A 27656-nucleotide genomic window follows, 5' to 3' on the forward strand; every position below is an offset into this window, starting at 1 on the left:
TACAAATTTTAAAACTAGTTATTGGTTTTCTTTATAGTAGTCTTTATTTCCTTCTTTTAATGTGATTATTTCTTAAACCTCAACATATTTTTAAGGAATTTAGAAAAAAAACATTTTTGAGAAAAACATGTTTTTGTATCTTAATGTAAAATTAAATATGTATAACATGAAATCTAATAGAACTAATATTAAGCTTTACTTTATGAAATCATGTCACTCATTAACTCCCTTCCATTTTATCGGTTTATTAATTAAAAACATTATTTTAGTTATCCGATCATGTTTCCTTTCGTTTGACGGCCCCTTTTAATAGTCATAGCATATAAATGGGCCCCTTAAGAAATTAAATTACCCACCCATGTTCTCTAATATGTACATTAAGCCTCATGTCATGTTTAAAGCTAGTTAAAAAAAACAAAACAAAACCAAAAACGCTTCATGAAAGTTCATCAGTGTGGCTCCGGGGCCACCTGCGGCCCTTTGCCTGTATGTATGTGGCCCTCGTGAGTTTAGAGTGCAGCTCTTTAACGGATTATCTTCTGTAAAAAAAGGCACAAACTAATTTAAGCTCAAAAATATTTTGAAAGTCCATCTATTGCTACAGAAAAAACAACATATTTTGCTGTTATTTTTTACATTATTAATAATATTTTTTTATGTTAACCCATCAAATAATGCACTCAAATGCTCTTTTGATCAGTTTTATTAAATTTCCCCCCACAACAGTAAACAAAAACAAATTAAAACGTGGCCCCTAAAGAAATCTAACCACTGACCCCCCATGGTCTAACGCTTTGATAGGCATCACATGCCTTTATTGTGGAGGACAGACCTTCCTATCTGTGGTCTGGATCAGCTGCTAGCTTGATGCTTCTCCTCGTGTAGCAGGGCCGTCTCCTCACCCCTCCCTCCCTCATCCTCCCCCCTCCTCAACATCAGCACCAGTGGTTTATGGAAGGGAGCCAGCAGAGGCTGTGCTGCTATGCAGAATTCTTCAAGTTGGGTGTCGGGTGTCACCACACGATAGCCTCGGTCCCTGCAGAGATACTTTTTCAGGAACTGAAATAGGAGTTTGTGATTGAGTCTGACTCCCAAGACACGAGGACAGAGTCTAGAAAAGATGTATCTCAAGATATGCTGTGGACATGATGAAAGTTCGCTCCACCTTGTTGCAGAGGGTCTTCTCTTTGTGCCCAGACTGCTGCGTCAGCGCTTCTCTGCTGCACTGTGACCCGCGGGTGTGTGTGTGGGGGGTGAGAGTGGGGGGTGAGGAGCGGGGGATTCCCTCAATGAAAGCGAGCTCTCGCTGTGATGTCACGACGACATCGATCCCAGCATTCAAATGGTGCATTTGGTGAAAACCTCAGTAGATGAGGAGCCACTCATCTTCCTCTGGCTCCTCCTCCTCCTCCTCACCCCCCACTCTCATCCCCCTCCAGCCTCCTCTCCCTGTGGTACCAACACTTCTTTATGTTGACAGAGACGAGCTGGCCACTTCATTTATTAAAGGCTTCTGATATGACCGGAGATATCAGCGCCATCTGGTGGAAAATATTAATAACTGCAGGAGAACCGTCAATGAAAACGCTCGTTTGGAGTTTATGTTGAGGTCACGTGAGTTAATCTGTTAAGGACGATAAATGACTTTATTGTAAATGAATTAATACATTTATATATACGTTAAAAAAGGTTTGAATTAAGGGCGAATTAAAAAAATGCTGAAACAAAATGCACAATTAATTAAATGAAAAAATTACTCATTATATTATTACTAATATAAAACCCAACTCTCCTGACCCACAGGTTTCATGCATTAAGTCTCTCATCTTGACCATGTTTTATAGTTTATAGTTATAGTTTATAGTTTATTACTTTATAAAGTTCTCCTCCGTCTGAAATCTCAGCGAATGAGAGGTTACAAGAGCGGAGTACATTATGACGTAATAATGGCTTCACTACTCGTCCAGCCATCTGTAATCATGCCCGCTTTGTTTATACAACGAGTCCCTTGGAGGTGGAGACTTCGGGGATTGATGACAAGCAGTGACAAACCTCCACACTTGACCAATCACAGCAGAGTGGGTGTGGTTATTGTAAACAAGAAGAGAGAAACTAAGTGTTTTCAGTGGGCGGGGCTTACGCACATTTTATTATATAATTATTGAGATTAACCCTTGTGTTGTCCCGAAATCAAATGTGTTTGAGATATCCCTTGTGTCAAGATGAACGACTTCCACAATTGCATATGTATTTATATATGAAGCCTGGGAAGTCGTTCACCTTAACCCAGAGACAACACAAGGGATACCACAAACACATTAGTTTTCAGGCCATCAGGTCACAGTGACCCTTTGATAACACAAGGGTTAAAATATGGTCCGAGATCAATTTAAGAGAGATTTACATTAAGACATGTGTTGCCCTTTAAAATGTATAAATACATAAATGTACTAATACACAGAAACAGCCCAATATTAATTTAAATGTTATGTTATTTCAACGTTTATTTATTTTCGTGTCATTCATCAGCCTTTGATGCATATTCTGTCGGTCAAAGAGACTTAAAATAAATGAAATAATTTAAAATAGTTTCTGTAATATTTGTGTTAATCTAGTATTAATAATTTCTAACACAATTAAACAGAGAATAAAATAAATATATTGATCATCATGTCAGAAATAGAATTGATTTGTAATACTTTGTATTTAATTACACTTTTACATGAGACTCGATGAAACAAGTGTCACATGATGCGATTTGTAAAGTAGTTCTTGTTCTTCTATTCATCTTTATATCCGTCAGAACATTCCCTTGTACTTGGTCTTGTCCTCCTGGTTCTTCTCCTCCATGCGCATGTTCAGAACCGCCAGCTCTCTCCTCACAGCCTTCTTCATGCCAGGATCAAGGTCCAGAACTCTGCTGAAGTCCTGCCGGGCCTCGGCCTCATTCCACACCTCCATGTGGGCCTTTCCTCGCAGGTAGAAGGCTTTGATGGAACCTGTGAAATAATGACGCTCAAATCATGTCAACAGGAGAAGACAGTTCATTTCATCTGATCATCTTTGTGTCAAATCTAATAAATCCTTGATACTATTAATGACATTTGAACAAAGAACCTTTATGACCAAAGAATGACATGTGAATTAAAATAAGATGCATTTAAAAATATAAAATCAAAATAAAACGAATAAAAAAACATTTATTACTAATTTGATAGTTTTATTTAAATAGCATTATTTTAATTTATTTAAATGTTTTTTTAAATGATAATAAGTTAAACTTTTATTTCTTGCTATTATTTATTTATTGTATTTAAATGTGTAATTATTTCTACCATTAAGCAACATTTAAATGTGTATATTATATATAACCCTTGTGTTATCTCAGGGTCAGGGTGACCCGAATATCAATTTATTTATTTAATTCTATGTCCATTTTGATTCGTGAGTATTTTAATTCGATTTCTTTGTAAACGAGTACTTTTTCTACTCAAATATTCTTCTGCTCAAATATGAAATTAATACTTTTTATCCATGTACTTTTTTGTAGTTGACTAGGATTACTTTTTTTTATTGGAATACTTTCTTGTATTTTATAATACCTATACTTGATCAATTTTGTATCAGAGTGCTTTTAGTATTCCTGTAATGTGTCTTTCATTCAACTATTGAAATATATGCTTTAAATAATATATTTGATTTGTTTTTATTTCAAACAAGTTGTGTTCATTGAGTTGCTTTAATATTTGGTTTATTGTATTTGAGTATTTTACTCAAATATCAAAGTTTCAGGTTAATATTTGTAATTAAATTGTATGTTTTTTACTGTATTTGTTTACATTACAGTTATTTTCGTATGTGTAACTTCTGCTTCTGTGTGAAGGATGAACTTCTCTCACCAGGATGCTGGTTGACGATGTCCGTGGTGTGTTCAATGACCTCATAATACTCCTCCATGCGCAGAAGACACTGGCAGTAGTTGAGCGTGAGAGTGTTTCCCAACTTCTCCAGACGCAGCCACGGAGCCTCCCAGGCTTTCTCCTGCAAGAGAACTGGTTCAATCCTGCCCGAGCTCCAGCTCCACTCGCTCACCTTGACCTGAACGTTCTTGATGCACACGATGGCCTCCTTGTATTTGTGCGTCGCCTCCTCGTAGCGGTGCTGCTTGTAGAGCTTGTTGCCCTGACCGTGCAGCACCGGCACCACCTTCAGACGCTCCTCGTCGTTCAGGGCCCACGACTCCCTGTTGTACTCGCTGGGCTGGTCCACCTGACGGAGGTGACAACATTGTGTGTGTTTTACAACATGTGCCGTGCATCCTCTCACCCTCAGCAGCTCCAGGATGAAGAAGAGAGGCTTGGGCTCCTTCATCAGCTCGTCCAGGTCGTCGTAGCCTAGGCTGTGGTAGGCAAACATGTTGGCCATGCCACATGTGTGGATGTGCCAGTCCACAGGGTCTTTGCCTTCAGCGATGCGCCGCATGCTTTTGGCCACCAGGGGGTAAACACCCGTGTGCTGGAGGAGAGACACACAATTGTTGCTGTCGACCTTCATATTCATATTTTGCAGGTTTTACGCACCCTGTGTTAAGAAACAAATTCACAAAGTCATTAAACAAAGTTGCAAAATCTCGGACTCAATCACAAGCTTCATTTAGACACAAATCCAATGTAAATTTTGAGACAAGGTCATAAAATCTGGAGACAATTTTCCAATTCCTGAAATCACTGAAATAAAACAACTCCCGAAAGAAAATGACTAATTCCTAAAAACAAATGTACTAAAGCTTTGAAACCAATTTTAAAAATCTTGAAACAAAAAGAATTAAAGTAAAATAATAATGAACTCTAAAAATCAAGTGGAAAAACAATCTAGGAACACATTTAAAAACTCCTGAAACACAAGCACAAACTCTTGTTTTCTATTAAAAGAAAATCTCAAAACTATTTGAAATATGAAACAAATTTACAAATTATTGAAATAAAATGTGCAATGTTTAAAACAAATAATCTACTGAAAAAATTTACAAATTCTCCGAAACAAATATAGTTACTCTTAAAACAAATGTAAAAACTCCAACCAAAAATATTTTAAAATATTGAAACAAATTCACCATATCATGAAACAAATGACCATCTCTCAGACAATTTCCTGAAACAAAAACCATTAAACAATTCTAAAAGACAAGTGTAAAAATCTAGAACACATTAACAAACTGCAGAAACAGTTTTTTAATTCTCAACAAACTCTTGAAACTATTTGAAATGAAACAATGAACACAATCCGGGAACAAATTTACAAGCTCTGAAAAAAACAAATGCACAAAATCCTGGAGCCATTTTGCCAATTCCTGAAATCTTTGAAACAAATAAACCCCTAAAGGAAATGTTCAAATTCCTAAAACAATATATATACTAACTCATGAAAAAATTTGCAAAACACTAAAATTAATTTACCAGCTCATACAAAGAAATTAAAAACCTTGAGACAAAAATTAAAGATAAAATAAAAATATGTTTTACATCTATCAAATATTATTTAAAATGTTTTCCTTTATTTTGCAACTTTGTATTTCATTTGATCATGAAGTATTTGATTGTTAAATGACACATTTAGAATTCATCCCCAAACACAGAGGTCCATCCTGGACACTTAATTAATGATGAGATAGATTCTCATTGTCGAACTTCCCATGATCCTCCAGTGTGAGACTCGCCGCTCAGAGAAGCGTATCAATGTTGAGCCTCATCAAATCTAATCAGGGCGAGAGTCAGAAGTGCTGATTCAGCAGGAATCCGAGCCGATTAGGAAAAAGCGAAGCTGCTGCAGATTAATGACAGCGAGACGCTCCCCATCTGGCCCCCACACACACACACACACACAGAGGCAGGATGGGCGGATGGAAGATCATTCATGAGGTCTTCTTCAAGAATGATCACCTGGTTCAACACACGTCGATTAAGAATAAACAAGTTTAGGAGTGAGGATCAAACTTGTGGGAATCACAGACTTTTTACCGCTTTTTTCAGTATTGATACATTTGGACTTTGACGTAAAGTGAATGAGGCCCAATGTCTTCTTCTAGGTGGTTCAAAGACTGTCCAGAGAGTGTGTCCTGGGTCTGCCTCGTGGCCTAAAACCATTGCAAAGAGCAATTTTGAAAGTTTTGAAAGTTTTTATTTATGTCCGCAAAAGTTATTTTTTAACTTTCCTCTGTGGTTTATACAATTGGTTCGTCTTAACCCTTCATGTTACTGCACCACACTTTACCACTTAAACCGCCACGAACACTTGTTACTGTAAATCCGGCTGTGATTGGACACTCACAATGACGTCACACCAGAACTCCGCCACCTCCCCGATCCTCATGGAGGACAGCAGAGTCTCCCAGATGTCCAGCTTAAACATGTTTCCGATCACGATTTCCATGGGTGTCCCGACTGTCTTGCTGTCATCGATCACGGTGCGTTCATGGTCACACAGCTGGGTGCGGAAGTGGAACGTCACCTGAGGAGAAAATACATGAAATGTCATTTATTTATTTATTTTTTGTTTTCAGTTGGTTTCAGTGCTTGGTTATTCTGAAAAATACTGAAACAAATGAACAAACTGAATGAGAAAAGAAAAGGGGAAAACATTTTTACAAAATTAAATGTATTTGATTATTATATTAAACCAATTTACCAAATCTAGGGACAAAATGACAAATTCCTTGTGCAAAAAAAACAAAAAACATCTGAAAAACATTTGTAAAGTTGTTTCAAGATTCTGTCATCTCTATTTATTTTTAATTAACCTCAAATATTTTAAACTTTAGTTTTCGCACTTCAAAGCCACCATAACGCTTAAAATATGGTGAAATATCTTTATAAAAACTTCATACATTTACTTGACTAAATCTATATTTTATCTAACCTAATGTAATATAAATTGATTCCATTATTAATAATGCTTATTTGACTTTTTGTAAAGTTAACCGAAAATGTAAAATATGAATATGTCAATCATTAATGGACAACATAAATACAAATAAAAAGTATGTTCATTCGGAAAAGGATGTTAAATTGGAAAGTTATAAATTGGAAGGTTTTTTTTCTTTTCTTTTCATGCAGTATATTATGGATATTAGGGGTTTGACTGGTGCTGGTGCTTGTTACAGATGAAATAAATCCCCTGTCACAGGAAAATAAATCAACATATATTATTAATATTTAGAGAATATACTTATGTAGGTTCAGTAAAAACCCTAGTATCTTCCTCTGTCATCTGGCAGAGGCTTGGAGCAGAACTACCTTATTTGCGTAAAGACAGAAATCTCTGTCATCAGGTTAGTAAGTAAGTAATTATTAGTTTAGAGATTAAGGACTAGTCAAGCTTCAGTAAAGAACGATAGGTTTGGATATCACTTATTTTTTACTTCTTATATCTCTGGGTGCACTGTTGAAAAATGTATTCAATTTACATTTTTATTAAAAATAAAGTCAGATGGTGTAGAATGCTAAGGATCCACTAAAGTTGCATGTGAAAAAACAAAAGTAACAATATCTGGTATTAACTACAACGCAAGATGCAAAATAAACTTGGAAAAGATCTCGAAAACCGATGCAATTCTGACATCTGCTGTTCAGTGTTGGTAAGTGCAAGAAGACGTTTATGAATGACATAAATATGTATGTATTTAATACGAATTCTCGGGGAAATTTCATGTCTTATTATTAATTTTGTGTTATATCTTGTTTAGAATTATTATTATTTTTTTAATCATCATAAGAACAAGCGTCTGTGTCTGTGTGTGTGTGCTGAGAGAGAACGATACCTTTGCTCCAGTGATGAACTTTGGGATTCCTCCTCCTCCTCCATGAAGAATTGTTTTATTGATGCCTTCTTTCCCCAGCAGCAGCGCGTCCTCCATGTCAGACATCTTCTTTTTTTTAAGGTTCCTGTTAGCATGTATCTAAACTGCGAGCCACACACACTCTCACACACACTGCTGGATTAGATTTGACAGAGATAATCAGATTAGAAACTTGCACCTCTTTTCTAATGAGCGTCTGTGTCTCCTATTAAAAGAAACACAACTCAATGTATGACGTCTACACACTCAAGCCAGTCAATGATGCAAACATTGTGAAATTATAAATCAGTTTAAATTTAGTCAATTTATTATAAAATATATTTGGAAAAATATAGACTTTCAAGGGACGGATATCAATTTATATAATATTATTTAAAAAAGTTCGTTTTATTTCCTTATTACCTCTGCCAAGAAGATTATGTGTGTGACTGTAAGCAAAATAACGTTACAAATAAATATTTTTTTCCTTTCCGCTGCTCCCTACAGGGGTCGCCACAGCGAATTTAACAAATAAATGCCGGGTAAAATGCGGGATTAAAAAAATGAATACAAAACTGGTGTAAAAGAGCGACTTGGCAGAAGATTTAACTCTAAAATGTTAATAAAATATAAACAATATCAATTGATATTAGCTTCATATTTTTAATTTTAAATTTAAAATGTTTTTTTTTTATAAATGGGAGATGTGGAGTCTCCTCTAATACGTATGAATTCATCTGATTATTTGAACATATCAGCTCATTTATAACATTATCTCTCTTTTATTTAATTGATTTACATATTTCAAAATGATATAAACCTACTGTGTGTATGAACTACTGACTTGTTCCTAATGTATTCATGGGTTGATTATCAAAGGAAGGTCTGTTCATACTTCCACACCTACATCTCTCATGATAACTCAGCAGATGTGAGCATAACAAGGATTGAGATTCACGAGCAACATGCATTTACTCTGGAATGTGAGTAAATCCCAGCTCCAGACAAGCTTGTGTCGTTGTGTCCCTGAGCAAGACACTTCACCCTGATTGCTCCTGATGGTGAACTTGGCGCAAGTGTGCATGCCTACTCCCATCAGTATGTGTGAATGGTTGAATTTCCCCTCGCGGGACTAATAAGGGATTCTAAAAAAAAAAAAAAAAAAAAAAAAAAAAAAAAAAAAAAAAAAAAAATATAGTACAAGACGAGAACCCACAGTGAACCTGTAAACACTGTGTTCGGTTCTGAACACAGAAGTATATATTTTTAGTTTTTTCTTGTTGTTTTTTTTAAATAGTGGCGCAAAATAACGTTTATGGATTTTCAAGATTATATTTAGTTTTTAATATACCTTTTTCTTTTGCACTCAATGCTTTAAAAATCTGATATTATGCGTTATTAAATAACAATAAAAAGAGAATATAGTGGGGTTTTTTATTTGGTGGTAAATTTTATTGCACAAAAAAAAAGTTTTTTTGTTTGGCTTTTAATCACTGCTCTGACGTTACATTCTTCAAAGAAATAGACGAAAATGTTTCTTTCAGTGACTTGGCTTAGTATAAAAAAGGCACAGAATAAAAACTGGACTTGGCTTAATGAAACGTCTTCAAAATCATTTTAAAATGTGTTGATATTTAAAAAAAAAAAGATTTTCTAAAGTCTCAAAATTCTTACAAAAAACAGACAATTTTTTAACAAAAGAATTGAAAACATTCCCCAAAACCAATGTCTGATAAAATTGAAAAAATGCCTCTGTTAGACCATTTGAACACAAGGACATGTTACAGCAAATTTGATTTTCTAAGTAATTAAAAACCTGCGAAAAACAACTTATTTTTAATTGAAAGTTGAATCGAAAGTATTTATTGTGTGGACATAATAAACAAACTTTTCACAATTGCATTTTGAATGGTTTAAAGGTCCGCGGGGCAGACCCAAGACACGCTCTCCGGATTGTACTTTGAACCACCTAGAAGCAGACCTGGAGGGTGAAAGAAGATTTAACATGCTTGTTTCTGGCTCCCCCCAGTGTGTCAACGGTGTAACAACGACAGGGTAATCTTAGGAAAACCTGATGGAAGCTTCAAAAAGTCCTCTTAGTGCTTCAGCCACATTTGATGAAATGAATGCAACCACCATCTCCTACCTGTTGAGACTGTTGAAAATGGAAGAAGTCATCATAAAAAAGGGAATAAAAAAGGTCAGAATGTTACGTTGTACAGTATTAACAGACTACAATGAAACCAAAACATTTTTTTCAACGTTCTTTTTGGGACTGTTTCAGTATCTCTTGAAAGATCTGATCCACACCCTCAGGTTCATTCACAGTCGTGTAGTTGCGTGAGTGACAGATGAAGAGAGAGAAAAGGGAGCAATATTGCAGGACATGGTTTCCATTCCAGAGGAAATTTCCTGGCTTTAGCAGGATGTGGTGATCCGAACAATGTGGACAAGACTGAGAAATACTCCAGCAGACAATTACAGGGCGGACTCAGCGACCTCGTCTATTAAACATCTGTCGCCCATATGGGCACATGGTTGTGTGTGCGAGTGCGAAGACTCCTGTAGAGTTGGCCCGAGGAGTCTGCAAGCATTTTGAGCAGCCAATTATTCTCCAGCATTAGTCGGCGTTAATGCCTTGTTTTCTACTAATTGCACCAATAGAAATCCCCCATAACTCTTCTGGCGGCGCTCTCGTGTATCGTGTTACTGCTCATGGGCACAGAGGTATTTCACCATCAGTCACTGAGCCAACACTCCAGCACTATCTCTGTTTGGACAAGAACTTTACACCACTGTGATCACAACTGTCACGGTTGACCCTTTTTCTGCAAACAAGAGTTGGGAAATGATTCAAAAATACAACTTGATGACTGTGGATTTCATTAGTACTGCCATTGTGTAATATATATTATTGTCGTGGGAATACATATCTACATAAAAACGTTTAATAATTGGGTTGTTTAAGTAGATGTCTGTTACTAAACAACAGACGAAAGTTAAATTGCCATAATTTAAACCATTGTTTACTGTATACGAGCCAATGCTTTTTAACATAAATATACTTTTTCTTCCTGGTCAAATTTTAAAGGTTAATCTAAACAAAAAGTCATACAACCTTGAAAACTGTGCAAAGACACATTAAAAAAGCATTATTATGGATTTGCATGCTAAACCAACTTTACATTTAGAATATAAAAAAAAAAAATATAAGCAAAATGGTTTTCAGCGACAATATGAAGATGATTGGGGCTCGGGGGCCACATTAGGACACTTGACATAAATCACCGGTCCTTGTTTAGCTCCACAAGGAATATATAAATAAAAATAAATCTAAAGAAAACTCTTCAACTACTGCTTGTACTGTTTTTAAAATTAATTTAAACTGTGTTTTTTTTTTAAATAGTCAATAATGTTTTGGGAATTAAATGAATTTAATATAATTATGAAAAAACATACTTCTTTACAGATATTAACGTCACATAATCATAAATCATATTTACACTCTTAAATGTCTCATCTTTTGAGTAGTGTACTTATATTCATTGGCTTATATTTTCTATTATCCTATTTTGTTTTAATTGTATATCAAATAACCTTTATTTAAAAAGGATATCTGATACAGCACATTAAAAAAAAATCTTTAAATTATTTTTTAACATTCTAGTAGGATTTAGACTGGTTATAAAAAATAGAAACAAATCTATAATAAATAATTGATAACAATAAAACAACTGTTGAGGAAATAATCCAGTCCACTGAAGCATGTTGTGAGTTTTTGTCTTAATGACTCACTTTGCTTACGTCACAACACCCACAACTCCATCTACTATGCGAGAGTGTGTGTGTGTGTGTGTGATTTTATTGGACGCACATCGCATCACCAATATTCTGAAGGGCCTGTTAACTGTACCAACACGCCGAGGTGAACAGGTTCAGCTCTGCACTCTGCAACTTCATCACATTTAGACCTGCTGGAAGACCACCGCTGAAACATCAGTTCCACTGTCACTCGCTCAGACTATTTTTGGAAAGTACAGTCATGGGGAGGATCGGCTGCTTGTGTAAAGGCCATTCATTCATATACATAACACTCAGCTGCTTCCATGACGCACAACATATACGCACATAGATCCATGTTCACCGACGTGTGAACCGACTCATGCTGTGCCGGAGCAAATGAAGGAGAAAGAAAGAAGGTATTAGCTGATCCTCTTTCTCCTACACCTACACACACACACACACACACACACACACACACACACACACACACACACACACACACACACACACACACCCACACACACACACACACACACACACACACACACACACACACACACACACACACACACACACACACACACACACAAACTCGAACACACACACTGTACATACAGACACACACACATGCACACATATGAGGGGCAGTTTGAGACAAAATTCTGTTTTTCTACTACTATCAAACTCTCTCACATCTACTATCAAACTCTCTCACATCTACTGTCAAACTCTCTCAGAACTACTATCAAACTCTCTCAGAACTACTATCAAACTCTCTCACATCTACCATCAAACGATCTCAGATCTACTATCAAACCCTCTCAAATCTACCATCAAATTTTCTCAGATCTACAATCAAACTCTCTCAGATCTACTAGCAAACTCCCTCAGATCTACTATCAAACTCTCTCAGATCTACTATCAAATTCACTCAGATCCACTATCAAACTCTCTCAGATCTACTATCAATCTCTCTCAGATCCACTATCAAACTCTCTCAGATCTACTATCAAACTCTCTCAGATCTACTATCAAACTCTCTCAGATCCACTATCAAACGTGTTCACATCTACAATCAAATTCTCTCAGATCTACTATCAAACTCTGTCAGATCTACTATCAAACTCTCTCACACCTTCTATCAAACTCTCTCAGATCTACTATCAATCTCTGTCAGATCTACTATCAAACTCTCTCACACCGTCTATTAAACTCTCTCAGATCTACTATCAAACTCGCTCAGATCTACTATCAAACTCTCTCACACCTTCTATCAAACTCTCTCAGATCTACTATCAAACTCTCTCTCACCTTCTAACAAACTCTCTCTCATCTACTATCAAATCCTCTCACATTTACTATCAAACCCTCTCAGATCTACCATACAACTCTCTCAGATCTACTATCAAACTCTCTCACACCTTCTATCGAACCCTTTCACATCTACTATCAAACTCTCTCACACCTTATATCAAACTCTCTCACATCTACTATAAAAATCTCTTACACCTATCAAACGTTCTCACATCTACTATCAAACTCTCTCACACCTTCTATCAAACCCTCTTATATCTACTATCAAACTCTCTCACATCTACTATCAAACTCTCTCACATCTACTATCAAACTCTCTCTCATCTACTATCAAACTCTCTCACACCGTCTATTAAACTTTCTCACATCTACTATCAAACTCTCTCACACCTTCTATCAAACTCGCTCACATCTACCATCAAACTCTCTCAGATCTACTATCAAACTCTCTCACACCTTCTAACAACCTCTCTCTCATCTACTATCAAATCCTCTCACACCTTCTATCAAACCCTCTTACATCTACTATCAAACTCTCTCACATCTACTATCAAACCCTCTCACATCTACTATCAAACTCTCTAACACCTTCTATCAAACCCTCTCACATCTACCATCAAACTCTCTCAGATCTACTATCAAACCCAAAGATGTGAGAAAGTTTGATAGTAGATGTGAGAGGGTTTGATAGTAGATATGAGAGGGTTTGATAGAAGGTGTGAGAGAAAAACTTAATTTTGACTCAAACGGTCCCTCATACACACGCACGCACACCTACGCACACCTGCACAACTACACACCTGCAAGCACACGCAAGCACATGCAAGCACACCTACACACCTACACACGCAAGCACACGCACACCTACACCCACATGCATACATATACACACATACTATAGCTGTTGAGAATGTAATGAGTGCTGCCACCTAGTGTCCGGAGGTTTCATTGCAACACAGAAATGAACAAACGTTGTAAATATTTGCAGGTTAATGATATATTAGAAAACAAATTATTTTTTAAATTTATGATCCGTGCCGTTGAATACGATACAGTGTCATTATAAAAATATTGTCAGATCGGTGTATTGATGAAGAATTTCAACACACCTAACATACACACATACAGTACACACACACGCAACATTTTCAATAGATTCAATACGTATAAAGATTATTTTCTGTGAATCGCTCCCAGCAACCAAACACAACACACACACATACACACACACTTTGGCAGAGGCTGCTGTAAATATGGATCACAAACATACACACATCTACACACATACAACATGTTAGAGGGCGATTTCTTTCGTAGACTTTTTGCCAGAGGTTTCATCTGTTCTGACTTTGAAAGAGAAAACATCAGAGCCTTCCAGCCCACAGATGCTGCCGCTTCTCCTGAAACATCTTTTTTTGTATTTTTAAATCCTCTTCGGGCTATACATATTTCTATATATAGATAAAGATATAGATATATGACATTTGAAAGATCATACAGTGTTGAAATTGTACATCTTCGTGAGTGACTTTATATTGTCCTTGAACTTGACAGGTCGAGTGAGACGCTTCAGATCATTCATCTGCCTCTGGTTCTCAGTTTGGCTGGTGCTGGTCCGAGCAAAGGTCAGTGGAGTGTGTAACATATTTTCAGACTGAAACTCACTCGACGTTAAACTTCAAACTCAGAAACATTGAAATGAATATCTTTTGTTTTTATTTTGCTATATATTGTCCAGATTTTCACAATAATTGAATTTATTATCATTATAACATTTATTATTACTATTCATTTAATTGAAATTTCCTGTTTAATACATTTATTTATAGATTCAAGCATGATTTAATTCAATTAACTCATGTGAAAATGCAGTAAATCCCTCATCATGACCATGTTTTCAACAAATTAGTTCTCCCACGTCTGAAATCTCAGCGAACAAGAGGTTACGAGAGCAGAGCCAATTACAACGTAATAATGGCTTCACTCCTCTTCCAGCCAGCTGCAATCACGCCGCTTTGTTTTTAAAACGAGTCCCTTTGTGGGGGAGACTTCCTGGATTAATGACGTGCAGTGGGAAACTTCCACGTTTGACCAATCACAGCAGAGTGGGTGTGGTTATGGTAAAGAAGATTTAATCTACAGAAAAACAAGTGTTTTCAGTGGGCGGTGCTTAAGTATATTTTTAATGTAAGTATTTCAGTGAAAAGAGAGTTTTGTACAAACAGACATATACTGATGATACAATAGAGTCCAACATCTATTTAAGACACACTTAAATCAACACTTTAGTTGAACATTGAATTATTGTTTTTTTATCTCAATTTTCATCCCTTGATTTCATTTGGATTATAGAGAAGGATGAATATTTGAAAGGAATGCAAAAAGAAGCAAAACAACTATTACAAAGAAAACCACAATTCTGGTCCCGAACTTATGTAAGGTAGAATTCGATCTATTTTAATCACTCAAACTTTAAAAAATGCCCAAAAATCGACATGTCCGAAAATGGAAAAAAATGACGGAATACAATACGCATGGTGCGTCTGATATCATACTTAAGTTTTCCGACCTTTTTTTCCATTTTTGGACAAGTCGATTTTGGGCCATTTTTTAAAGTTTGAGAAAAAAAAATCGGTCGAAATAGACCTTTTTTCGAGCCTTCAAAAAACTACATTTTACGCAATTTCGTAACAATCTTTTGCACTCACATGGTGCGTCTGATATCATACTTAAGTATTCCGACCTTTTTTTCCATTTTCGGACACGTCGATTTTGGGCCATTTTCTAAAGTTTGAGAAAAAAAAATCGGTCGAAATAGACCTTTTTTCGAGCCTTCAAAAAACTACATTTTACGCAATTTCGTAACGATCTTTTGCGCTGACATGGTGCGTCTGATATCATACTTAAGTATTCCGACCTTTTTTTCCATTTTCGGACACGTCGATTTTGGGCCATTTTCTAAAGTTTGAGAAAAAAAAATCGGTCGAAATAGACCTTTTTTCGAGCCTTCAAAAAACTACATTTTACGCAATTTCGTAACAATCTTTTGCGCTCACATGGTGCGTCTGATATCATACTTAAGTATTCCGACCTTTTTTTCCATTTTCGGACACGTCCATTTTGGGCCATTTTCTAAAGTTTGAGAAAAAAAAATCGGTCGAAATAGACCTTTTTTCGAGCCTTCAAAAAACGACATTTTACGCTTTTGGGAAACAATCTTTTGCGCTCACATGGTGCGTCTGATATCATACTTAAGTATTTGAACCTTTTTTCCCATTTTCAGACATGTCGATTTTGGGCCATTTTTTTAAGTTTGAGAAAAAAAATCGGTTGAAATAGACCTTTTTTCGAGCCTTCAAAAAACGTCATTTTACGCATTTCTGAAAGATCTTTTGCGCTCACATGGTGCGTCTGATATCATACTTAAGTATTCCGACCTTTTTTCCCATTTTCGGACACGTCGATTTTGGGCCATTTTTTAAAGTTTGAGAATAAAAAAAAACGGTCGAATTGGACCTTTTTTCGAGCCTTCAAAAAACTACATTTTACGCATTTTCGTAACAATCTTTTGCGCTCACATGCTGTGTCTGATATCATACTTAAGTATTCCGACCTTTATTTCCATTTTTGGACACGTCGATTTTGGGCCATTTTTTTAAATTTGAGTAAAAAATATCGGTCGAATTAGACCTTTTTTCGAGCTTTCAAAAAACGACATTTTAAGCATTTTCGTAACAATCTTTTGCGCTCACATGGTGCGTCTGATATCATACTTAAGTATTCCGACCTTTTTTTCCATTTCCGGACACGTCGATTTTTGCCCATTTTTTAAAGTTTGAGTAAAAAAAATCGGTCAAATTAGACCTTTTTTCGAGCCTTCAAAAAACGACATTTTATGCATTTGGGAAACAACCTTTTGCGCTCACATGGTGCGTCTGATATCATACTTAAGTATTCCGACCTTTTTTTCCATTTTTGGACACGTCGATTTTGGGCCATTTTTTAAAGTTTGAGAAAAAAAAATCGGTCGAAATAGACCTTTTTTCGAGCCTTCAAAAAACTACATTTTACGCAATTTCGTAACAATCTTTTGCACTCACATGGTGCGTCTGATATCATACTTAAGTATTCCGACCTTTTTTTCCATTTTCGGACACGTCGATTTTGGGCCATTTTCTAAAGTTTGAGAAAAAAAAATCGGTCGAAATAGACCTTTTTTCGAGCCTTCAAAAAATTACATTTTACGCAATTTCGTAACGATCTTTTGCGCTCACATGGTGCGTCTGATATCATACTTAAGTATTCCGACCTTTTTTTCCATTTTCGGACACGTCGATTTTGGGCCATTTTCTAAAGTTTGAGAAAAAAAAATCGGTCGAAATAGACCTTTTTTCGAGCCTTCAAAAAACTACATTTTACGCAATTTCGTAACGATCTTTTGCGCTCACATGGTGCGTCTGATATCATACTTAAGTATTCCGACCTTTTTTTCCATTTTCGGACACGTCCATTTTGGGCCATTTTCTAAAGTTTGAGAAAAAAAAATCGGTCGAAATAGACCTTTTTTCGAGCCTTCAAAAAACGACATTTTACGCTTTTGGGAAACAATCTTTTGCGCTCACATGGTGCGTCTGATATCATACTTAAGTATTTGAACCTTTTTTCCCATTTTCAGACATGTCGATTTTGGGCCATTTTTTTAAGTTTGAGAAAAAAAATCGGTTGAAATAGACCTTTTTTCGAGCCTTCAAAAAACGTCATTTTACGCATTTTCGTAAAGATCTTTTGCGCTCACATGGTGCGTCTGATATCATACTTAAGTATTCCGACCTTTTTTCCCATTTTCGGACACGTCGATTTTGGGCCATTTTTTAAAGTTTGAGAATAAAAAAAAACGGTCGAATTGGACCTTTTTTCGAGCCTTCAAAAAACTACATTTTAAGCATTTTCGTAACAATCTTTTGCGCTCACATGCTGTGTCTGATATCATACTTAAGTATTCCGACCTTTATTTCCATTTTTGGACACGTCGATTTTGGGCCATTTTTTTAAATTTGAGTAAAAAATATCGGTCGAATTAGACCTTTTTTCGAGCCTTCAAAAAACGACATTTTAAGCATTTTCGTAACAATCTTTTGCGCTCACATGGTGCGTCTGATATCATACTTAAGTATTCCGACCTTTTTTTCCATTTCCGGACACGTCGATTTTTGCCCATTTTTTAAAGTTTGAGTAAAAAAAATCGGTCAAATTAGACCTTTTTTCGAGCCTTCAAAAAACGACATTTTATGCATTTGGGAAACAACCTTTTGCGCTCACATGGTGCGTCTGATATCATACTTAAGTATTCCGACCTTTTTTTCCATTTTTGGACACGTCGATTTTGGGCCATTTTTTAAAGTTTGAGAAAAAAAAATCGGTCGAAATAGACCTTTTTTCGAGCCTTCAAAAAACTACATTTTACGCAATTTCGTAACAATCTTTTGCACTCACATGGTGCGTCTGATATCATACTTAAGTATTCCGACCTTTTTTTCCATTTTCGGACACGTCGATTTTGGGCCATTTTCTAAAGTTTGAGAAAAAAAAATCGGTCGAAATAGACCTTTTTTCGAGCCTTCAAAAAACTACATTTTACGCAATTTTGTAACGATCTTTTGCGCTCACATGGTGCGTCTGATATCATACTTAAGTATTCCGACCTTTTTTTCCATTTTCGGACACGTCGATTTTGGGCCATTTTCTAAAGTTTGAGAAAAAAAAATCGGTCGAAATAGACCTTTTTTCGAGCCTTCAAAAAACTACATTTTACGCAATTTCGTAACGATCTTTTGCGCTCACATGGTGCGTCTGATATCATACTTAAGTATTCCGACCTTTTTTTCCATTTTCGGACACGTCCATTTTGGGCCATTTTCTAAAGTTTGAGAAAAAAAAATCGGTCGGAATAGACCTTTTTTCGAGCCTTCAAAAAACGACATTTTACGCTTTTGGGAAACAATCTTTTGCGCTCACATGGTGCGTCTGATATCATACTTAAGTATTTGAACCTTTTTTCCCATTTTCAGACATGTCGATTTTGGGCCATTTTTTTAAGTTTGAGAAAACAAATCGGTTGAAATAGACCTTTTTTCGAGCCTTCAAAAAACGACATTTTACGCATTTTCGTAAAGATCTTTTGCGCTCACATGGTGCGTCTGATATCATACTTAAGTATTCCGACCTTTTTTCCCATTTTCGGACACGTCGATTTTGGGCCATTTTTTAAAGTTTGAGAATAAAAAAAAACGGTCGAATTGGACCTTTTTTCGAGCCTTCAAAAAACTACATTTTACGCATTTTCGTAACAATCTTTTGCGCTCACATGGTGCGTCTGATATCATACTTAAGTATTCCGACCTTTTTTCCCATTTTCGGACACGTTGATTTTGGGTCATTTTTTAAGGTTTGAGTCAAAAAAATCGGTCGAATTGGACCTTTTTTCGAGCCTTCAAAAAACTACATTTTACGCATTTTCGTAACAATCTTTTGCGCTCACATGGTGCGTCTGATATCATACTTAAGTATTCCGACCTTTTTTTCCATTTTCAAACACGTCGATTTTGGGCCATTTTTTTAAGTTTGAGAAAAAAAAATCGGTCGAAATAGACCTTTTTTCGAGCCTTCAAAAAACGACATTTTACGCATTTTCGTAACAATCTTTTGCGCTCACATGGTGCGTCTGATATCGTACTTAAGTATTCCGACCTTTTTTTCCATTTTTGGACACGTCGATTTCGGGCCATTTTTTAAATTTTGAGAAAAAAAAAACGGTCGAAATAGACCTTTTTTCGAGCCTTCAAAAAACGACATTTTAAGCATTTTCATAACAATCTTTTGCGCTCACATGGTGCGTCTGATATCATACTTAAGTATTCCGACCTTTTTTTTCCATTTTTGGACACGTCGATTTTGGGCCATTTTTTAAATTTTGAGAAAAAAAATCGGTCGAAATAGACCTTTTTTCGAGCCTTCAAAAAACTACATTTTATGCATTTTCGTAACGATCTTTTGCGCTCACATGGTGCGTCTGATATCATACTTAAGTATTCCGACCTTTTTTTCCATTTTCGGACACGTCGATTTTGGGCCATTTTTTAAAGTTTGAGAAAAAAATCGGTTGAAATAGACCTTTTTTCGAGCCTTCAAAAAAAGTAATTTTAAGCATTTTCGTAACAATCTTTTGAGCTCACATGGTGCGTCTGATATCATACTTAAGTATTCCGACCTTTTTTTTCATTTTCGGACACGTCGATTTTGGGCCATTTTTTAAAGTTTGAGAAAAAAAAATCGGTCGAAATAGACCTTTTTTCGAGCCTTCAAAAAACGACATTTTAAGCATTTTCGTAACAATCTATTGAGCTCACATGGTGCGTCTGATATCATACTTAAGTATTCCGACCTTTTTTTCCATTTTCGGACATGTCGATTTTGGGCAATTTTTTTGAGTTTGAGAAAAAAAAATCGGTAGAAGTAGACCTTTTTTCGAGCCTTCAAAAAACGAAATTTTACGCATTTTCGTAACAATCTTTTGCGCTCACATGGTGCGTCTGATATCATACTTAAGTATTCCGACCTTTTTTTCCATTTTCGGATACGTCGATTTTTGGCCATTTTTTAGAGTTTGAGAAAAAAAAATTGGTTGAAGTAGACCTTTTTTCGAGCCTTCAAAAAACGCCATTATACGCATTTTCGTAACAATCTTTTGCGCTCACATGGTGCGTCTGATATCATACTTAAGTATTCCGACCTTTTTTTCCGTTTTCGGACACGCCGATTTTTGGGCAGTTTTTAAAGTTTGAGAAAAAAAAATCGGTCGAAATAGACCTTTTTTCGAGCCTTCAAAAACGACATTTTAAGCATTTTCGTAACAATCTTTTGCGCTCACATGGTGCGTCTGATATCATACTTAAGTATTCCGACCTTTTTTTCCATTTTCGGACACGTCGATTTTGGGCCATTTTTTAAAGTTTGAGAAAAAAAATCGGTTGAAATAGACCTTTTTTCGAGCCATCAAAAAACAACATTTTACGCATTTTCGTAACAATCTTTTGTGCTCACATGGTGCGTCTGATATCATACTTAAGTATTCCGACCTTTTTTTCCATTTTCGGACACGTCGATTTTGGGCCATTTTTTAAAGTTTGAGAAAAAAAAATCGGTCGAAATAGACCTTTTTTCGAGCCTTCAAAAAACGACATTTTAAGCATTTTCGTAACAATCTTTTGCGCTCACATGGTGCGTCTGATATCATACTTAAGTATTCCGACCTTTTTTTCCATTTTCGGACATGTCGATTTTGGGCAATTTTTTTGAGTTTGAGAAAAAAAAATCGGTAGAAGTAGACCTTTTTTCGAGCCTTCAAAAAACGAAATTTTACGCATTTTCGTAACAATCTTTTGCGCTCACATGGTGCGTCTGATATCATACTTAAGTATTCCGACCTTTTTTTCCATTTTCGGATACGTTGATTTTTGGCCATTTTTTAGAGTTTGAGAAAAAAAAATTGGTTGAAGTAGACCTTTTTTCGAGCCTTCAAAAAACGCCATTTTACGCATTTTCGTAACAATCTTTTGCGCTCACATGGTGCGTCTGATATCATACTTAAGTATTCCGACCTTTTTTTCCATTTTCGGACACGTCGATTTTGGGCCATTTTTTAAAGTTTGAGAAAAAAAAATCGGTCGAAATAGACCTTTTTCGAGCCTTCAAAAAACGACATTTTAAGCATTTTCGTAACAATCTTTTGCGCTCACATGGTGCGTCTGATATCATACTTAAGTATTCCGACCTTTTTTTCCATTTTCGGATACGTCGATTTTTGGCCATTTTTTAGAGTTTGAGAAAAAAAAATCGGTTGAAGAAGACCTTTTTTCGAGCCTTCAAAAAACGCCATTTTACGCATTTTCGTAACAATCTTTTGCGCTCACATGGTGCGTCTGATATCATACTTAAGTATTCCGACCTTTTTTTCCATTTTCGGACACGTCAATTTTGGGCCATATTTTAAAGTTTGATAAAAAAAATCAGTCAAAATAGACCTTTTTTCGAGCCTTCAAAAAACGACATTTTACGCGTTTTCGTAACAATCTTTTGCGCTCACATGGTGCGTCTGATATCATACTTAAGTATTCCGACCTTTTTTTTCACATTTTCGGACACGTCGATTTTGGGCCATTTTTTAAAGTTTGAGAAAAAAAATCGGTCGAAATAGACCTTTTTTCGAGCCTTCAAAAAACGACATTTTCAGCATTTTCGTAACAATCTTTTGCGCTCACATGATGCGTCTGATATCATACTTAAGTATTCCGACCTTTTTTTCCATTTTCGGACATTTCGATTTTGGGCCATTTTTTAAAGTTTGAGAAAAAAAAATCGGTCAAAATAGACCTTTTTTCGAGCCTTCAAAAAACGACATTTTACGCATTTTCGTAACAATCTTTTGCGCTCACATGGTGCGTCTGATATCATACTTAAGTATTCCGACCTTTTTTTCCGTTTTCGGACACGTCGATTTTGGGCCATTTTTTAAAGTTTGAGAAAAAAAAATCGGTCGAAATAAACCTTTTTTCGAGCCTTCAAAAAACGACATTTTACGCATTTTTGTAACAATCTTTTGCGCTCACATGGTGTGTCTGATATCATACTTAAGTATTCCGACCTTTTTTTCCTTTTTCGGACACGTCGATTTTGGGCCATTTTTTAAAGTTTGATAAAAAAAATCTGTCGAAATAGACCTTTTTTCGAGCCTTCAAAAAACGACATTTTACGCATTTTCGTAACAATCTTTTGCACTCACATGGTGCGTCTGATATCATTCTTAAGTATTCCGACCTTTTTTTCCGTTTTCGGACACGTCGATTTTGGGCCATTTTTTAAAGTTTGAGAAAAAAAAATCGGTCGAAATAAACCTTTTTTCGAGCCTTCAAAAAACGACATTTTACGCATTTTCGTAACAATCTTTTGCGCTCATATGGTGCGTCTGATATCATACTTAAGTATTCCGACCTTTTTTTCCGTTTTCGGACACGTCGATTTTGGGCCATTTTTTAAAGTTTGAGAAAAAAAAATCGGTCGAAATAGACCTTTTTTCGAGCCTTCAAAAACGACATTTTAAGCATTTTCGTAACAATCTTTTGCGCTCACATGGTGCGTCTGATATCATACTTAAGTATTCTGACCTTTTTTTCCATTTTCGGACACGTCGATTTTGGGCCATTTTTTTAAGTTTGAGAAAAAAAAATCTGTCGAAATAGACCTTTTTTCGAGCCTTCAAAAAACGACATTTTATGCATTTTCGTAACAATCTTTTGCGCTCACATGGTGCGTCTGATATCATACTTAAGTATATCGATCTTTTTTTCCATTTTCGGACACGTCGATTTTGGGCCATTTTTTAAAGTTTGAGAAAAAAAAATCGGTCAAAATAGACCTTTTTTCGAGCCTTCAAAAAACGACATTTTACGCATTTTCGTAACAATCTTTTGCGCTCACATGGTGCGTCTGATATAATACTTAAGTATTCCGATCTTCTTTTCCATTTTCGGACACGTCGATTTTGGGCCATTTTTTAAAGTTTGAGAAAAAAAATTAGATCGAAATATACCTTTTTTCGAGCCTTCAAAAAACTACATTTTAAGCATTTTCGTAACAATCTTTTGTGCTCACATGGTGCGTCTGATATCATACTTAAGTATTCCGACCTTTATTTCCATTTTCGGACACGTCGATTTTGGGCCATATTTTAAAGTTTGATAAAAAAAATCGGTCGAAATAGACCTTTTTTCGAGCCTTCAAAAAACGACATTTTAAGCATTTTCGTAACAATCTTTTGTGCTCACATGGTGCGTCTGATATCATACTTAAGTATTCCGACCTTTATTTCCATTTTCGGACACGTCAATTTTGGGCCATATTTTAAAGTTTGATAAAAAAAATCAGTCGAAATAGACCTTTTTTCGAGCCTTCAAAAAACGACATTTTACGCGTTTTCGTAACAATCTTTTGCGCTCACATGGTGCGTCTGATATCATACTTAAGTATTCTGACCTTTTTTTTCACATTTTCGGACACGTCGATTTTGGGCCATTTTTTAAAGTTTAAGAAAAAAAATCGGTCGAAATAGACCTTTTTTCGAGCCTTCAAAAAACGACATTTTCAGCATTTTCGTAACAATCTTTTGCGCTCACATGATGCGTCTGATATCATACTTAAGTATTCCGACCTTTTTTTCCATTTTCGGACATGTCGATTTTGGGCCATTTTTTAAAGTTTGAGAAAAAAAAATCGGTCAAAATAGACCTTTTTTCGAGCCTTCAAAAAACGACATTTTACGCATTTTCGTAACAATCTTTTGCGCTCACATGGTGCGTCTGATATCATACTTAAGTATTCCGACCTTTTTTTCCGTTTTCGGACACGTCGATTTTGGGCCATTTTTTAAAGTTTGAGAAAAAAAAATCGGTCGAAATAAACCTTTTTTCGAGCCTTCAAAAAACGACATTTTACGCATTTTTGTAACAATCTTTTGCGCTCACATGATGTGTCTGATATCATACTTAAGTATTCCGACCTTTTTTTCCGTTTTCGGACATGTCGATTTTGGGCCATTTTTTAAAGTTTGATAAAAAAAATCTGTCGAAATAGACCTTTTTTCGAGCCTTCAAAAAACGACATTGTACGCATTTTCGTAACAATCTTTTGCGCTCACATGGTGCGTCTGATATCATACTTAAGTATTCCGACCTTTTTTTCCGTTTTCGGACACGTCGATTTTGGGCCATTTTTTAAAGTTTGAGAAAAAAAAATCGGTCGAAATAAACCTTTTTTCGAGCTCCAAAAAACGACATTTTACGCATTTTCGTAACAATCTTTTGCGCTCATATGGTGCGTCTGATATCATACTTAAGTATTCCGACCTTTTTTTCCGTTTTCGGACACGTCGATTTTGGGCAATTTTTTAAAGTTTGAGAAAAAAAAATCGGTCGAAATAGACCTTTTTTCGAGCCTTCAAAAACGACATTTTAAGCATTTTCGTAACAATCTTTTGCGCTCACATGGTGCGTCTGATATCATACTTAAGTATTCTGACCTTTTTTTCCATTTTCGGACACGTCGATTTTGGGCCATTTTTTTAAGTTTGAGAAAAAAAAATCTGTCGAAATAGACCTTTTTTCGAGCCTTCAAAAAACGACATTTAATGCATTTTCGTAACAATCTTTTGCGCTCACATGGTGCGTCTGATATCATACTTAAGTATTCCGATCTTTTTTTCCATTTTCGGACAAGTCGATTTTGGGCCATTTTTTAAAGTTTGAGAAAAAAAAATCGGTCAAAATAGACCTTTTTTCGAGCCTTCAAAAAACGACATTTTACGCATTTTCGTAACAATCTATTGCGCTCACATGGTGCGTCTGATATAATACTTAAGTATTCCGATCTTTTTTTCCATTTTCGGACACGTCGATTTTGGGCCATTTTTTAAAGTTTGAGAAAAATAATTAGATCGAAATATACCTTTTTTCGAGCCTTCAAAAAACTACATTTTAAGCATTTTCGTAACAATCTTTTGTGCTCACATGGTGTGTCTGATATCATACTTAAGTATTCCGACCTTTATTTCCATTTTCGGACACGTCGATTTTGGGCCATTTTTTAAAGTTTGAGAAAAAAAATTAGATCGAAATAGACCTTTTTTCGAGCCTTCAAAAAACGACATTTTACGCATTTTCGTAACAATCTTTTTCGCTCACATGGTGCGTCTGATATCATACTTAAGTATTCCGACCTTTATTTCCATTTTCGGACACGTCGATTTTGGGCCATATTTTAAAGTTTGATAAAAAAAATCGGTCGAAATAGACCTTTTTTCGAGCCTTCAAAAAACGACATTTTACGCATTTTCGTAACAATCTTTTTCACTCACATGGTGCGTCTGATATCATACTTAAGTATTCCGACCTTTTTTTCTTCCCATTTTCGGACACGTCGATTTTGGGCCATTTTTTAAAGTTTGAGAAAAAAAAATCGGTCAAAATAGACCTTTTTTCGAGCCTTCAAAAACGACATTTTAAGCATTTTCGTAACAATCTTTTGCGCTCATATGGTGCGTCTGATATCATACTTAAGTATTCCGACCTTTTTTCCCATTTTCGGACACGTCGATTTTGGGCCATTTTTTAAAGTTTGAGAAAAAAAAATCGGTCAAAATAGACCTTTTTTCGAGCCTTCAAAAACGACATTTTAAGCATTTTCGTAACAATCTTTTGCGCTCATATGGTGCGTCTGATATCATACTTAAGTATTCCGACCTTTTTTTCCGTTTTCGGACACGTCGATTTTGGGCCATTTTTTAAAGTTTGAGAAAAAAAAATCGGTCAAAATAGACCTTTTTTCGAGCCTTCAAAAACGACATTTTAAGCATTTTCGTAACAATCTTTTGCGCTCATATGGTGCGTCTGATATCATACTTAAGTATTCCGACCTTTTTTTCCGTTTTCGGACACGTCGATTTTGGGCCATTTTTTAAAGTTTGAGAAAAAAAAATCGGTCGAAATAGACCTTTTTTCGAGCCTTCAAAAACGACATTTTAAGCATTTTCGTAACAATCTTTTGCGCTCACATGGTGCGTCTGATATCATACTTAAGTATTCTGACCTTTTTTTCCATTTTCGGACACGTCGATTTTGGGCCATTTTTTTAAGTTTGAGAAAAAAAAATCTGACGAAATAGACCTTTTTTCGAGCCTTCAAAACGCGACATTTTATGCATTTTTGTAACAATCTTTTGCGCTCACATGGTGCGTCTGATATCATACTTAAGTATTCCGATCTTTTTTTCCATTTTCGGACAAGTCGATTTTGGGCCATTTTTTAAAGTTTGAGAAAAAAAAATCGGTCAAAATAGACCTTTTTTCGAGCCTTCAAAAAACGACATTTTACGCATTTTCGTAACAATCTTTTGCGCTCACATGGTGCGTCTGATATAATACTTAAGTATTCCGATCTTTTTTTCCATTTTCGGACACGTCGATTTTGGGCCATTTTTTAAAGTTTGAGAAAAAAAATTAGATCGAAATATACCTTTTTTCGAGCCTTCAAAAAACTACATTTTAAGCATTTTCGTAACAATCTTTTGCGCTCACATGGTGCGTCTGATATCATACTTAAGTATTTGAACCTTTTTTCCCATTTTCAGACATGTCGATTTTGGGCCATTTTTTTAAGTTTGAGAAAAAAAACGGTTGAAATAGACCTTTTTTCGAGCCTTCAAAAAACGACATTTTACGCATTTTCGTAAAGATCTTTTGCGCTCACATGGTGCGTCTGATATCATACTTAAGTATTCCGACCTTTTTTCCCATTTTCGGACACGTCGATTTTGGGCCATTTTTTAAAGTTTGAGAATAAAAAAAAACGGTCGAATTGGACCTTTTTTCGAGCCTTCAAAAAACTAAATTTTACGCATTTTCGTAACAATCTTTTGCGCTCACATGGTGCGTCTGATATCATACTTAAGTATTCCGACCTTTTTTTCCATTTTCGGACACGTTCGATTTTGGGCCATTTTTTAAAGTTTGAGAAAAAAAATCGGTCGAAATAGCCTTTTTTTCGAGCCTTCAAAAACGACATTTTAAGCATTTTCGTAACAATCTTTTGCGCTTACATGGTGCGTCTGATATCATACT

The 27656-nt window shown here is 35.7% G+C and overlaps 1 protein-coding gene across 1 annotated transcript; it reads right to left on the reverse strand.

Moving 5' to 3' along the window:
• Nucleotides 1-2799: 2799 nt before the first annotated feature.
• aipl1 (AIP like 1 HSP90 co-chaperone) lies at nucleotides 2800-7921 on the reverse strand. Its single transcript, XM_087795726.1, has 6 exons — nucleotides 7817-7921; nucleotides 6328-6507; nucleotides 4327-4515; nucleotides 4093-4269; nucleotides 3900-4041; nucleotides 2800-2999 (listed from the first exon to the last, which is right to left on the reverse strand). Exons 1-6 carry the CDS (start codon nucleotides 7919-7921, stop codon nucleotides 2800-2802), a joined length of 993 nt encoding a protein of 330 aa, XP_087651852.1.
• Between the last annotated feature and the right edge of the window lie 19735 nt (nucleotides 7922-27656).

This window comes from Callionymus lyra, chromosome 7 (genome assembly GCF_982586985.1).
Source record: "Callionymus lyra chromosome 7, fCalLyr1.hap1.1, whole genome shotgun sequence".
NCBI lineage: Eukaryota > Metazoa > Chordata > Actinopteri > Syngnathiformes > Callionymidae > Callionymus > Callionymus lyra.

Bases quoted from the DNA above. Each gene is read 5' to 3' on its own strand.
- aipl1 (XM_087795726.1), bottom strand. From the start codon at position 7,921: ATGTCTGACATGGAGGACGCGCTGCTGCTGGGGAAAGAAGGCATCAAT. The intron at 4,516-6,327 runs GTGAGTGTCCAA...TCTCTCCTCCAG, and splicing joins AGTTCTGGTGTGACGTCATT to CACACGGGTGTTTACCCCCT. The intron at 4,270-4,326 runs GTGAGAGGATGC...CACCTCCGTCAG, and splicing joins TCATCCTGGAGCTGCTGAGG to GTGGACCAGCCCAGCGAGTA.